Source organism: Pristiophorus japonicus, chromosome 15 (genome assembly GCF_044704955.1).
Source record: "Pristiophorus japonicus isolate sPriJap1 chromosome 15, sPriJap1.hap1, whole genome shotgun sequence".
Lineage (NCBI taxonomy): Eukaryota > Metazoa > Chordata > Chondrichthyes > Pristiophoridae > Pristiophorus > Pristiophorus japonicus.
In genome coordinates, this window is record NC_091991.1 from 147,170,223 (window position 1) to 147,184,265 (window position 14,043).

General features: G+C 43.6%; 1 protein-coding gene across 1 annotated transcript in view; it reads left to right on the plus strand.

Moving 5' to 3' along the window:
- septin12 (septin 12) overlaps nucleotides 1–14,043 on the plus strand; it is a 429,590-nt gene that overhangs the window by 35,352 nt on the left and 380,195 nt on the right. The window contains exon 3 of the mRNA XM_070901064.1: nucleotides 4,055–5,461. Within this exon, the coding sequence (XP_070757165.1) occupies nucleotides 4,055–5,461 (1,407 nt within the window). The remainder of the gene's footprint in view (nucleotides 1–4,054; nucleotides 5,462–14,043) is intronic.

Consider the following 14,043-nt stretch of genomic DNA (forward strand, 5'->3'; position numbering starts at 1 on the left):
CCAGTCTGTGGCTGAGATTTTGTGATGGTAATCAGTGGCAAGTCGGTGGGAAACTTTTTTTTTTATACTGGGTTGGGAACCCGCTGCAACACGCCTTCCCAATGTCTGGTCTGCAAATGCTGAGCAAACCCAACTGGCAGCAGAGGGCGACCCAATTGGAATCATTACCAACTAGTTGACAGATGGTTAACGGGCTTTTTTAACTTACCTTTTGACTTTAAATGCATGGGCACTGGACCAATGCTGTTCGGGGATCATGTCTGTCAACCTGAGCTGTGAGTTCAGTGGCCATTGCTCCAGCTGATTACTTGACAACTTCAAATGTACAATAAAAGCTCCCAACTGAAAGGTCTTCACTTTGCTCAGGCAGAAGCTGTTTCTCAGTCTATTTCCAGTGCAGATTCTGCAGGCTGCAGTCTTTCCACTCTCCATCCACTCGCACCTCATTGGAAGAACTCCATCATCATTCACAGAATGCTTGTGTCATCTACCATCTGTTCCATCAGCATGGGTGCCCTTTATACTGTCTCACCTTGGTCCTTAGAATCTGACCACGATCAGCCCCAACACCAGCAGCACCAGGCACACCAACAGCACCAACAACAACACCAACCTTCTCTGCAATCATCTGATCCTGCACAGGACAGAGGGCATCAGCACCCGAGCACATTGCTGCCAGGGATGGCCTCACAGTGGCCAGATTTACTTCACTTGACACTGTACACCTTGGCTGCCACATAATGCACCAGGTTGGCACCACCCCACACCAACTCCAAAAAGCATCCCTACAATGTCCAAGCCATTCCTTTCACACTCGCCACCATTTCAGGGGGAACCATTATGTGTCGCCATTCACTGCAACTCACTCAGCTACTTTGAAAGGTGGACAGATTTGTGTGCATCTTTCAAAGAACGCAAAGTGTTCAAAATATAGGTTTCAATGTTTGACAACACATTAACAGAAACTTTACATGAACATTGGATAAAACACCCAAGCCCATGCTTGTGTGTTGTTAGTTGGTATGATTACCCTAGGATGAGGGTGAGTGTGAGGGGTGGCTACTGAGATGGGGATGTGATAATATAGATAGAGGGATGGGTGGAGATGCAAGGTATGTTGGTGAGAATAAGGATGTGCAGGAGTAGGGAAGGCAGAGTGATGGGGATGTGATGAGAGGCACAGTAGGATGTAGGTGAGTGTGGCTTTGTACTAACGTTTCGTGATCTACCAAGATCATTGAAAGATTTGCATCACTACACCCAGGCCCTCATGACCACATCCCTGCTTGTGACCTCCTCTGCAATGTGCAACCAGGCTGTATTGGTCTCCTGGGGAAGTCTCTTTAGCCCATCGGAAGGAAAGAGGACCCCCCTGCGTGCTCTGACTCTGGAGGGAGTCATCGGAGAACCTGGGTGCAGCTCTGTGCCTCTTTGCTGTGATTGTCAGTATTTGCCGCACCTCAATGCTATGGAACACTGACTGCACAAATGTCAAAAGTAAGGTGGCCCTGGCCCCTTTAAGGAAACCGGCTCATGAATGGCGTCACCAGACCTGCTCCTTCTAATTAGGCCAGGAAACGCACTGGATGGGCTAAACAAGCCCTATTGAGGTAAGTTTGTTCTGGGCAGTGGACTAGAGCCAGCAGCGGGGCTGTGACCCACCAACAACAGCAGCTGCTCCAGACCCGCTGAGGTTAATCAAATCTCGGCCTGTGTTGCTGCTTCTTGATCACTGGATGAGGAAGACAATCTGGCACATTTTAGCTCATCCTTCTGGAAAGATCCTACTATTCTTCCCCATCATGATATTCAATTGCCGGGCTTTTTCACTACTTTGAAATATATTCCATCTGTTTATCACACAGGTGGAGTCATTCTGGGATTGGTTCTTAGTTTGAAACTGTGTCCTCTTGTCCTACTCTTGTGGTTTTTTTCAGATCTACCTTATCTATATCATTTATTAGATTATGCACATTGATAAGATTATTTCTTGGGCTTTTCGGCTTTGAGCGGAGGCACCCAAGTTTCCCTAGTCTTTCCGAATACCTCAGTCCACTGACCTTGCTCTGGAGAACAAGTCATCGTCCAGCCTTGCTCAAGTCCCTAAGAAAATGCTTTAGGGTAAACGAGCCAAAGGTGGGCAGCAGAAACGTTATAAGGACACCTTCAAAACCTCCCTGGTAAAGTGTGACAACACCACTGACACCTGGGAGACTCTGGCCGAAGACCGCCCGAGGTGGAGAAAATGCATCCAGGAGGGCATTGAGCTCTTCGAGTCTCAACGCAAAGAGCGTGAAGAGGTCAAGCGGAAGGAGCGTGTGGCAAACCAGCCCCACCCACCCCTTCCCTCGACGAATGTCTGTCCCACCTGTAACAGGGTCTGTGACTCTCGTATCGGATTGTTCAGCCATCAAAGAACTCACTTTGGGAGTGGAAGCAAGTCTTCCTCGATTCTGAGGGACTGCCTATGATGATGATGCTTAAATCAAGCATTCTGGATCAGTCATGTGGCTCTTTGCTGAACCACATGTTGGGTGTATGCATGTCCCGTATGTATCAGTAACCAGACCTGGACATGGCATTCAAAGGGTGGTCTGATGAAAGCATTATGCAGTTTGAGAATTAAACTCTGATTTGTATTCTACTGTTTTCTATTTGCTTTAGTGTTCCATAGTGGTTGGACAGGTAGCGTGTTGAATCTAAGAAGGTCTCTGGATGTTTCAAATCCATCCTTGGTTATTTCAACAGCATTCATGGAGTGCTTGCGTCACTTTTTGTTTTCTTCCTATATGCAATAGAAAATTGTTGGTATTAAATTGCGTTGATCACTCTTGCTCCACTCATGTAGTTCTTGAACTGCCTTCTCCAATCACTTCTCATTTACTTTTGTGCACAATTACCAATTTGCATTGAATTTCTGAATCCAACTGCATTGAGGTGGTCTCACACACACAATTACTGTGCCAGAAAGAGGAAAAAAAGAAAGATTTGCATTTATATAGCGCTTTTCATGACCTCAGGACATTCCAAAACACTTCACAGCCAGTGAACTACATTTTTGAAGTGTAGTTACTGTTATGTAATGTGGAAAACACAACAGCCAAATTGCGCACAGCAAGATCCGAAAAACAGCAATGAGGTAATGCATCAGGCTGAGGCATATTATCTCTTTGCTGTTTGTGGGGCAAGAGAGGATATAATGTCTGACTTCTCTCGTTTTAACAGTTACACTAATCAACATGATGTGAATGTGAGCATAGAAGACAAATTGCAGTAAATTCTTTCAGGACTGGAGAATTTGTTTAATTGTAGAGAAACCTACATTATCTAAGGCTCAACTTTAACTTTTGTATGTACTTACTACGTTTACTTAAACTTGATAAATACACTGTTATTGTACAGTCATTATGAAGATCAGGTTTAGCACCTATGTACCAATTTACCTTATCACATTTCCTACATTACAACAGTGCTTACACTACAGCCAATGAAATAAGTTTGAAAAGTATTTTGGGTCGTCCTGAGGTCACTAAAGGTGCTATATAAATGCAAATCTTTTCTTATGTCTGGGTGGTATAAACACACAGCATACAAACTCTCCATTTTGCTGAGTTGTGGCAGCTTACCTCTGACATTGAGCAATTTAAAGCATTTTTTTCCTTCTAGAGCTTTATTAGTGTACTTTTTAAAATTCTTGTTCATTAACATACCATTCCCTGATGGTACTCTTAACAAAAACTTGTGACAGAAAAGAAATGAGCTCATTGGAAATGTCCTCCCATTTACAACATGTCTGCTAAAGGTGTTCTGTTTCACTGGTACCACTGTGGCTAGTTACTGGGTGACACGATGAATTAGCGTTTTGCTCTTTTCCCCTCTGCAATCTCATTTTGAACCTGGTCCAGGCTATTTTGATGGAAGTCTCTTGTCCTCAACACAAGTTTTGAGCATCTATCAAGACACTTGTTTACAATGTATGATCGTATTACAGTATTCAAATGTTTCATTTTTTTTTAAATCACCTGTATTTATATTTACTTTTATATATCAACAGCTCTGAAACGGTCTTTTGAGATTGATGATGTAGATGATGGACCTCCATTTTCATCCATTTCTCCGCTGAACTCTCCTTTTACCCCTGGTCCATCTGTGCTGTCATCAAAGGACACTGAAAGCTTTGGTACCAGCGTGCCCTCTCTACCTTCGTATCACACGAGGATCAATAGGAATTCAAGTTCCATGCCAGCTTCTGGCTCAGTTCAGTATAAAAAAGTCACTTCAAGTCTGTCTTTTAATCAAGGTTCCAAGCCACTTCCCCGAGCGAATGGAAATACAGCAGCCACTTTGGCACGCGTCTCCTCTTTCCAAAACAAAATAAATCCAAATGGCTTTGCTCAGTCTTTCAGACCTGATCTTGTTGATGACAGTCTGCATGGTTCTACATCTAGCCTTGTATATCAGTCATCTTCAAGATTAAACTCTTTGCCAAGCCCACTTCAAAGTCCACTGGGATACAATGATTCTGGTATTAAAGCAAACCATGTGTCATCTCCAGCTTTGAAGAAATATTCATCCCAGGGTAACATGTTCCATTCAGAAGTGGACAGAGCTGTGATCTCTGTGATTGAAAGCACAGTCAGTCATGGTTCTATGCCATCTCTTGATCTCCACATAGCTGAAGACCATACTCTGGAGAACAAACCATCATCCCATCCATTGCTTAAATCACCACTGCATTCTGTGGCAAGGTCTCCATTGACACAAAGCATTATGCCAGGCCAAGTTCTAAATACAAGAATAGGACAAAGAGAGTCACGGATCACTTCGGCTGATACGTTCTCCAGTTTACGCTTGAATTCTATACAAAATCAACGAGAAACGAGGTCTGTGCCTAGTCACTGGTTTTCCAACAATATCGTTGACTCCATGAATAAAACTCAGGAGAGCCAGATTACAGTCTCTGACCCTACACTAAGACCACTGCCAAGATTACACATTAGCCAGAATGCAACAAGTGCAAGTTCTTCTCCCATTTCCTTGGCAAGATCAAAACAAGCTGCCTCGATGACCTCCATGCGCAGTAACATGCATCCGTCTGGAGAATTCCTTCCTCCTACTGTGAGTGCAGAGCCCAGCTCTGTATCCATGCATCAAATGCCCCAGTTCAGACTGGTGGCCCAGCCGCAGATGATTCAAGTCACCGCTCCTGTTCGACCCTCTGTGCCTGGTGTCCAGGCAAAACTAACGCAGAATTCCGCACTGTGTGAGGATCCAGTGTTAGCCCCACAGACCAAGGAAAATCTGGGATCAGTCGTCAAGAGAAATCTTTCCTTCTCACAATCAGCTGATCACGATCCTAACTATAAGCTGGCAGACAATATCTACCATGATGGACAAGTGGAGAAGGAAATTCAGGATCTCGGCCTTGAGACAGAAGTAAAGATGCAGCTGAGAAAACAAGGTAAGACATGGCTTTGTGATTGCACGTCATTAAATATATATAGTTAAAGTCCTATTGTTTCACGATGAAAGCATAAAATGCTTCACTAACTTAAATACAAAAATCTGTAGCTTCATATTTTAGGTCACATACTTCAAAAAAAGCATCTCGATTATTAATAACAATTACAATATCAGTTAATGGTTTTCAAAATGTTTAAAACTTTTTAGTATTCAATGTCATGACTTAAAATGTGTCAATACCTTAAATTGCACTGTGTGTGGAAGTAGGGAGAGGGCAAGATCGAGCTCAGTTGTGATTTGCCCTGCAGTCAAATAACCTGTCGACACTCGCTATCATGGCTCAGCCATGAATAATGGACACATGGCTGCAAAACTGGAGAGCAGTGTGAGGAGGCCATGCCTTTAGAAACTGAGAAATTTGATTAAATTGTTGAGGGGAAAGATAGCAAATTTTTGTGCTTGATACTTGAATCTTCCATTGCAGATTTTTGAGATGGCATGTGCTGCCTTTTTCTTTAAAATAATTTGTATTTTGTTAGCTTGCCAATAATAATTTCAAAGAACCATCTAAATGATAGCATGAGGGAAACCATTCGGCCCTTCATAAATCCCCCACCATCAACATCCTGGGGGTCACTATTGACCAGAAACTTAACTGGACCAGCCACACACGTACTGTGGCTGCAAGAGCAGATCAGAAGCTTGGTGTTCTGTGGTGAGTGACTCACCTGACTCCCCAAAGCCTTACCACCATCTACAAGCCACACATCAGGAGTGTGTCCCCACTTGCCTGGATGAGTACAGCTCCAACAACACTAAAGAAGTTCAACACCATCCAGAACAAAGCAGCCCCCTTGATTGGCACCCCATCCACCACCTTCAACATTCACTCCCTCCAGCACTGGCGCACTGTGGCTGCAGTGTGTACCATCTACACGATGCACTGCAGCAACTCAATAAGGCTTCTTCAATAGCACCTCCCAAACCCGTGACCTCTTACCCCCTAGAAGAACCAGGGCAGCAAGTGCACAGGAACATCACCACCTCCAAGTTCCCCTCCAAGTCACACACCATCCTAACTTGGAAATATATCACCATTCCAGGATTTGCTGAGTCAAAATCCTGGAACTAACAGCACTATGGGAGTACCTTCACCACATGGACTGCAGCGGTTCAAGAAACCAGCTCACCACCACCACCTTAAGGCCTTGCCAGCAATACCCACATCCCGTGAATGAATTAAAAAAATTATAAAGGAAATTAGAAGACACTTTTTTCTTATGTTCTTATGTTCTTCTTAATGTTGGGGAAGTCCAGAACCAGGGGTCACAGTCTAAGGATAAGGGGTAAGGATTAGGACCGAGATGCGGAGAAACTTCTTCACCCAGAGAGTGGTGAACCTGTGGAATTCTCTACCACAGAAAGTTGTTGAGGCCAATTCACTAAATATATTCAAAAAGGAGTTAGATGTTGTCCTTACTACTAGGGGGAATCAAGGGGTATGACGAGAAAGCAGGAATGGGGTACTGAAGTTGCATGTTCAGCCATGAACTCATTGAATGGCGGTGCAGGCTCGAAGGGCCGAATGCTACTCCTGCACCTATTTTCTATGTTTCATTCAGAAGTTTTTTTGAACATAAAATGCTTTACCTTTCACTAAAAATGAATTGGATAAGTATTTGTGAAGGAAGAATATATAAAGGGCTATGAGAGTGGAGTAGAGTAGTTGGCTCCAGTTGAGCTAAACCTAGCCAAGCTTGATGGGATGACTGGCCTTTTTTGCAGTGATTCTATGATTTGAAGAAACAATTAATTAAGAGGTGCTGCAATGCTATTTGTCAGTTACTGTTGCTTTTGAAGATACTTAAATAAGTACAAAGTTTAAGTTTCACTAGTTTTATAGATTGTTTTCAATTATTCAACTTATTTTCTAACTTTCACCATTCATTACAAAAGCGAGTAGATTTTTTATGCAATTATTTGACAATGAATTAATGATTATAAAGACTGTGTGGAAGCTTGCATGGACACGAGTTGAACAGCATTGAGTATCCTGTACTAAGAGGAAGTCCACTTAACTTGTGAGTAGTAAGGTTCTCTGAAACCGTGGATGGTAATCTGTGGATTAAAACCAGTACGTGTTCCATATTTCATAAGTTGGCAAAATGTGGAATGCCTTGATAAAATCAATACTTTTACAGCAAAAGAGCCATTGTAATGTAACAGAGCTTTTAATCACCTCTGTCACCAGCTCTGCACGTTGGTGTATCTCTCGCTCGCTGTATATTTTAACTTTATTTATCTTTTCATGTATATTTTTAGACAATTGTAATATGGTAGTCATACAGCGCTGGAGTGAGACCTTTCAACATAGAACTACACAATAGGGTGGTGGAAACTGATTCAATAGTAGCTTCCAAAAGGGAGTTGGATAAATACTTGAAGGAGAAGAAAGTGGAGGAGTGGGGCTAACTGGATCGCTCTTTGAAAGAGCCGACGTGGACTCAATGGGCCAACTGGTCTCCTTCTGTGCTGTGCTATTCTATGAATAGAGGTTTAAAGCATGAGGAGGCCCTTCAGCCCATCATATCAGTAATGGCTCTCTGATGGAGCAATCTCACTGTCCTACTGTCACTCTGTTGCCCTCTATCTCCCTCTGCTTCAAACATTTATCCACTTGTCCCTTGAAAGATGCAATCGTCTCTGCCTCAATTGTTAATATCAACACCTTTCATAATTTCAAAACCACTATTGGCTTTCTCTGCACCAGTGGAAATAGTCCAAAATTCTCAAGTATCTCCATGATTTATAATTTCTTATCCTACGCTGTACATATTTTTTGTTTTTAATGTGCTTTCTATAATGGTGTGCACGCAGTGCTCTATATTTAGACTGATCATTGCATTGAAGAAATGTATCATAACTGCTATGGACATACTCTCGCCCTGTTTATAAACCCCAAATGCTGTTTTTTTTTTTAATGGGTTTATCTGCCTGCAATAGCACTTTCAAGAACTTGTGTGTTTGCTCTTAAGTCTTCAGCACCTTTCATAGAATCATAGAATGGTACAGTACAGGAGGAGGCCATCATACCTGTGCTGGCCCTTTTGAGTTATCCAATTTGTCCCACTCCCATTTTCTGTTGAGTTTATACACCCAATCCTTGTTTATCCTCAAACTTTATTACTTCGCATTTTTCAGCATTAAATTGCAAATTCCGCCTGTCTGACCCTTCTGCTAACCTGCCTATGTACAGACTAGTGAGATCTTTTGCTATCCTCCCCGATGTTTGCCAAACCCCCTGTGGGCAAGTTCTGACAATTCATAATGAAATCAAATTAGATAGGTACATGAAGGAGAAAGGAATAGAAGAATATGTTGATAAGGTGGGAGGAGACTCGTGAAACATAAACACCGGCATAGATCCGTTGGGGTGAGTGGCCTGTTTTGGTACTGTAAAATTCTATGTCATTTTCTTCTTATCACAATCACTAAGGAGGAGGTACTCGGTAAGATAATGGGACTAAAGGCAGATAAATCACCTGGACCTGATGGCTTGCATCCTAGGGTCCTAAGAGAAGTGGTGGCAGGGATTGTGGATGCATTGGTTGTAATTTACCAAAATTCTCTGGATTCTGGGGAAGTCCCAGCAGATTGGAAAACTGCAAATGTAACGCCCCTAGTTAAAAAAGGAGGCAGACAAAAAGTAGGAAACTATCGACCAGTAAGCCTAATATCTGTGGTTGTAAAAATATTGGAGTCCATTATCAAAGAAGCAGTAACAGGACATTGGATAAGCAAAATTCAGTCAGGCAGAGTCAGCATGGATTTATGAAGGGGAAGTCATGTTTGCCAAATTTGCTGGAGTTCTTTGAGGATATAACGAACAGGGTGGATAAAGGTGAACCAGTGGATGTGGTGTATTTGGACTTCCAGAAGGTATTTGACAAGGTGCCACATAAAAGATTACTGCACAAGATAAAAGTTCACGGGGTTGGGGTAATATATTAGCATGGATAGAGGATTGTTTTCTGTTAGCTAGCCAGAGAGTTGAGATACATGGTTCATTCTCTGGTTGGCAACCAATAACTAGTGGGGTACTGCAGGGAGCAATGCTGGGACCCCAACTATTTACAATCTATAACGACTTGGAAGAAGGGACTGAGTGTAACACAACCAAGTTTGCTGACGATACAAAGATGGGAGAAAAAGCAATGTGTGAGGAGGACACACAAAATCTGCAAAAGGACATAGAAGGCTAAATGAGTGGGCAAAAATTTGGCAGATGGAGTATAATGTCGGAAAGTGTGAGGTCATGCACTGGCAGAAAAAAATCAAAGAGCAAGTTTTTATTTAAATGGAGAAAGATTGCATAGTGCTGCAGTACAGCGGGACCTGGGGATACTTGTGCATGAAACACAAAAGGATATTATGCAGGTACAGCAAATGACCAGGAAGGCCAATGGTATCTTGGCCTTTAGTGCAATGGGGATGGAGTATAGGAACAGGGAAGTCTTGTTACATCTATAAAAGGTATTGGTGAGGCCACACCTGGAATACTGCATGCAGTTTTGGTTTCCATATTTAAAGGATATACTTGCTTTGGAGGCAGTTCAGAGAAGGTTCACTAGGTTGATTCTGGGGATGAGGGGGTTGACTTATGAGGAAAGGTTGAGTAGGTTGGGCCTCTAGTCATTGGAATTCAGAAGAATGAGAGGTGACCTTATCGAAACACATAAGGTTATGAGGGGGCTTACAAAGTGGATGCAGAGAGCATGTTTTCACTGATTGATTGGGGAGACTAGAACTAGAGAGCATGATCTTTGAATAAGGGGCCGCCCATTTAAAACAGATGAAGAGGAATTTCTTCTGGTTGTAAGTCTGTGGAATTCGCTGCCTCAGAGCTGTGGAAGCTGGGACATTAAGAAACTGTCTATTTCTGTCTTAAATTTATTCAAACGATAAGGGGTTATGGGGAGCGGGCAGGGAAGTGGAGCTGAGTCCATGATCTTATTGAATGGCGGAGCAGGCTCGAGGGGCCGTATGGCCTACTCCTGTTCCTATTTCTTTTGTTCTTCTCTTCCTACATTGCCTCAAGGATGCTCCCATGTATCCTTTACCAAGGACTGTGCCTCTATCCTTGAGCTCACTATTTCAAAGTGAAGCTAGTGCTTGGCGGGGAGCAGAGTTTGACAGCATATTGGGGTGGGAGTCCCAAGAACCTCTTGCGGAGCTCAGGAGACCACTATTTTTGTCTAAAGATGTGCCATAAATTGTACCGTTTTGTCCCAGATGAGATGAGGAACTCAGTTTTTGGCCGCATTGTACTTCAAAGATTGTGAAATACAGGTTAATGAAAACGGAATAATATATGTCTAATTCAAGTAAACTAGGTACCAGGTTTTCCCATACACACTGCATGAGTGATAAAATACAGATTCTTCCTACAAAGTGAATGCCACGTTGCACTTCCTTTCTGATTGCAGGTTTGTAATATATACCTTGTTAAAAGATGATTTATCCATGGGTAGCATACCACACTGGATGTGCATGCTGCAACTTGGCTACATGTGTGCTGATGGTGATTTTAAAATGAGGAACTAACACTGGTAATCAGTGTGTTACTGCCCATGTCAGCCACAGCCTGCTATTTCTGGATATGGGCCAAAAAAAATCAGCTTCGTTTAAAATTTACAGGAAAAAGCAATCCCACTCACTTAAAATGGAAGGAAAACAAATTTGCCTGACATGAGCAGACTTTGCTTAGAATGTAATGAATGCTTTGGAAAAAGTGGAATGTCCAAATTACTTTAGCACAACATTAAAGAACAGTGATCGAGACGCTGCTCATTGTAGTTTTGGACACCAACGCTGCTCCGGAACCACCTTTTCCCCCCCCCCCTCGCACTTTCCTCTGATCCCATCCCTCCTTCCAATCTCGCCACCTGCCGTGTTTTCACTATCCCCTCTGACCTACCCCTCTCTGACCCCAAACAATCAGTCCTCAGCAAAGGTCAGAGCTTCATCCCCTTACGCCCACCTTCAATGAATTTCGAGCTCGGCACGATGCTGAGCTCTTTTTCCGCTGCCTTTGTCTCCTTCTTTGACCAGGAGTCTTCCCTCCCCCCCCCCCCCCCACCCCCCCCACCCCCCCCACCCCCCCCCTCCCCCGCACAGCTGGCCCTTTCTCCCGTTTTCAGAATTCTCGCTCTACCTGGACCTCTCCCTCTGGCCTCTTACCTTTGCTAGACCACTTCATTGCCAACTGCCAACAGGACATCGACCATCTCAATTTCTCTGCTTCCCTCACTCACTCCAGCCTAACTCCCTCTGAACTTGCAGCACTCCATTTGTTCACATCCAACCCCAACCTTGTCATTAAAGCTGCTGACAAGGATGGTGCTGTTTGGCGAACTGACCTATATCTTGCAGACGCTGATTGGCAACTCTCTGACACCTCCTCCTACCACCTCCCCCTGGACCATGACCTCACTACTGAACATCAAGCCATAATTTCCCAGACCGTCTTTGATCTCCATCTCCTCTGAAGATCTTCCCTCCACAGTCACCAACCTCATAGTTCCCCAACCCTGTACAGCCCGCTTCTACTTCCTTCCCAAGATCCACAAACTGGTTAAATTTGCTGGAGTTCTTTGAGGATGTAATGAACAGGGTGGATAAAGGGGAACCAGTGGATGTGGTGCATTTGGACTTCCAGAAGGCATTTGACAAGGTGCCACATAAAAGGTTACTGCACAAGATAAAAGTTCACGTGGTTGGAGGTAATATATTAGCATGGATAGAGTATTAGCTAACAGAGAACAGAAAGTCAGGATAAATTCTCTGGTTGGCAACCAGTAACTAGTGGGGTGCTGTAGGAATCAGTGTTGGGACCCCAACTATTTACAATCTATATTAACGACTTGGAAGAAAGGACTGAGTGTAACATAGCCAAGTTTGTTGACGATACAAAGATAGGAGGAAAAACAATGTGTGAGGAGGACACAAAAAATCTGCAAAAGGACATAGACAGGCTAAGTGAGTGGGCAAAAATTTGGCAGATGGCGTATAATGTCAGAAAGTGTGAGGTCATGCACTTGGGCAGAAAATAATCGAAGAGCAAGTTACTATTTTTAAGTGGAGAAAGATTGCTAAGTGCTGCAGTACAGCGGGACCTGGGGGTACTTGTGCATGAAACACAAAAGGTTAGTATGCACGTACAGCAAGTGATCAGGAAGGCCAATGGTATCTTGGCTTTTATTGCAAAGGGGATGGAGTATAAAAGCAGGGAAGTCCTGCTACAGCTATATAAGGTATTGGTGAGGCTACACCTGGAATACTGCGTGCAGTTTTGGTTTCCATATTTATGAAAGGATATACTTGCTTTGGAGGCAGTTCAGAGAAGGTTCACTAGGTTGATTCTGGGGATGAGGGGTTTGACTTATGAGGAAAGGTTGAGTAGGTTGGGCCTCTACTCACTGGAATTCAGAAGAATAAGGCGATCTTATCAAAACGTATAAGATTGAGGAGTCTTGACAAGGTGGATGCAGAGAGGATGTTTCCACTGATGGGGGAGACTAGAACAAGAGGGCTTGATCTTAGAATAAGGGGCTGCCCATTTAAAACAGATGAGAAATTTCTTCTCTGAGGCAGCGAATTCCATAGATTTATAACCCTCAGAGCTGTGGAAGCTGGGACATTGAATAAATTTAAGACAGAAATAGAAAGTTTCTTAAACGATATGGGGATAAGGGGTTATGGGTAACGGGTAGGGAAGTGGATCTGAGTCCATGATCAGATCAGCCATGATCTTATTGAATGGTGGAGCAGATTCGGGGGGCCGTATGGCCTACTCCTGTTTCTATTTCTTATGTTCTTATGCCCAAGTAGACCCATCATTTCAGACTGTTCTTGCCCCACAGAACTTATTTCTTCTTATCTCGACTCTCTTTTTCTCCTCCAATTTTTTCCCACCTATATCCGCAACTCCTCTGACTCCCTATGTCACTAACAGTTTCCAGTTTCCTGACCCCAACCATCTCCTTTTCACAACCGACGTCCAATCCCTCTACACTTCCATCCCCCACCAGGGTGCCCTGAGGGCGCTCCGCTTGTTCCTTGAGCAGTGGCCCAACCAATCCCAATCCACCAACTCCCTCCTCCGCCTGGCTGAACTTATTCTCACATTGAACAACTTCTCCTTCAATTCCACTCAATTTCTCCAAATTAAAGGTGTTGTTATGGGAACCCATATTGGTCCAAGCTGTGCCTGCCTTTTCATGGGATATGTGGAACATTCTTTGTTCCAATCCTACTCTGGCCCCCTCTCACCACTTTTTCTGGTACATTGATGACTAACGGTGCCGTTTCCTGCTCTCGCCCTGAACTTGAAAATTTCATTCGCTTTGCATCCAATTTCCACCCTTCCCTCACTTTCACATGGTCCATCTCCAACTCTTCCCTTTCCTTCCTCGACTTCTCCGTCTCCATCTCTGGGGATAGGCTTTCGACCAGTATCCACTGTAAGCCCACAGTTACCTGGATCACACTTCCTCCCACACCGCATCCTGTAAGGATTCC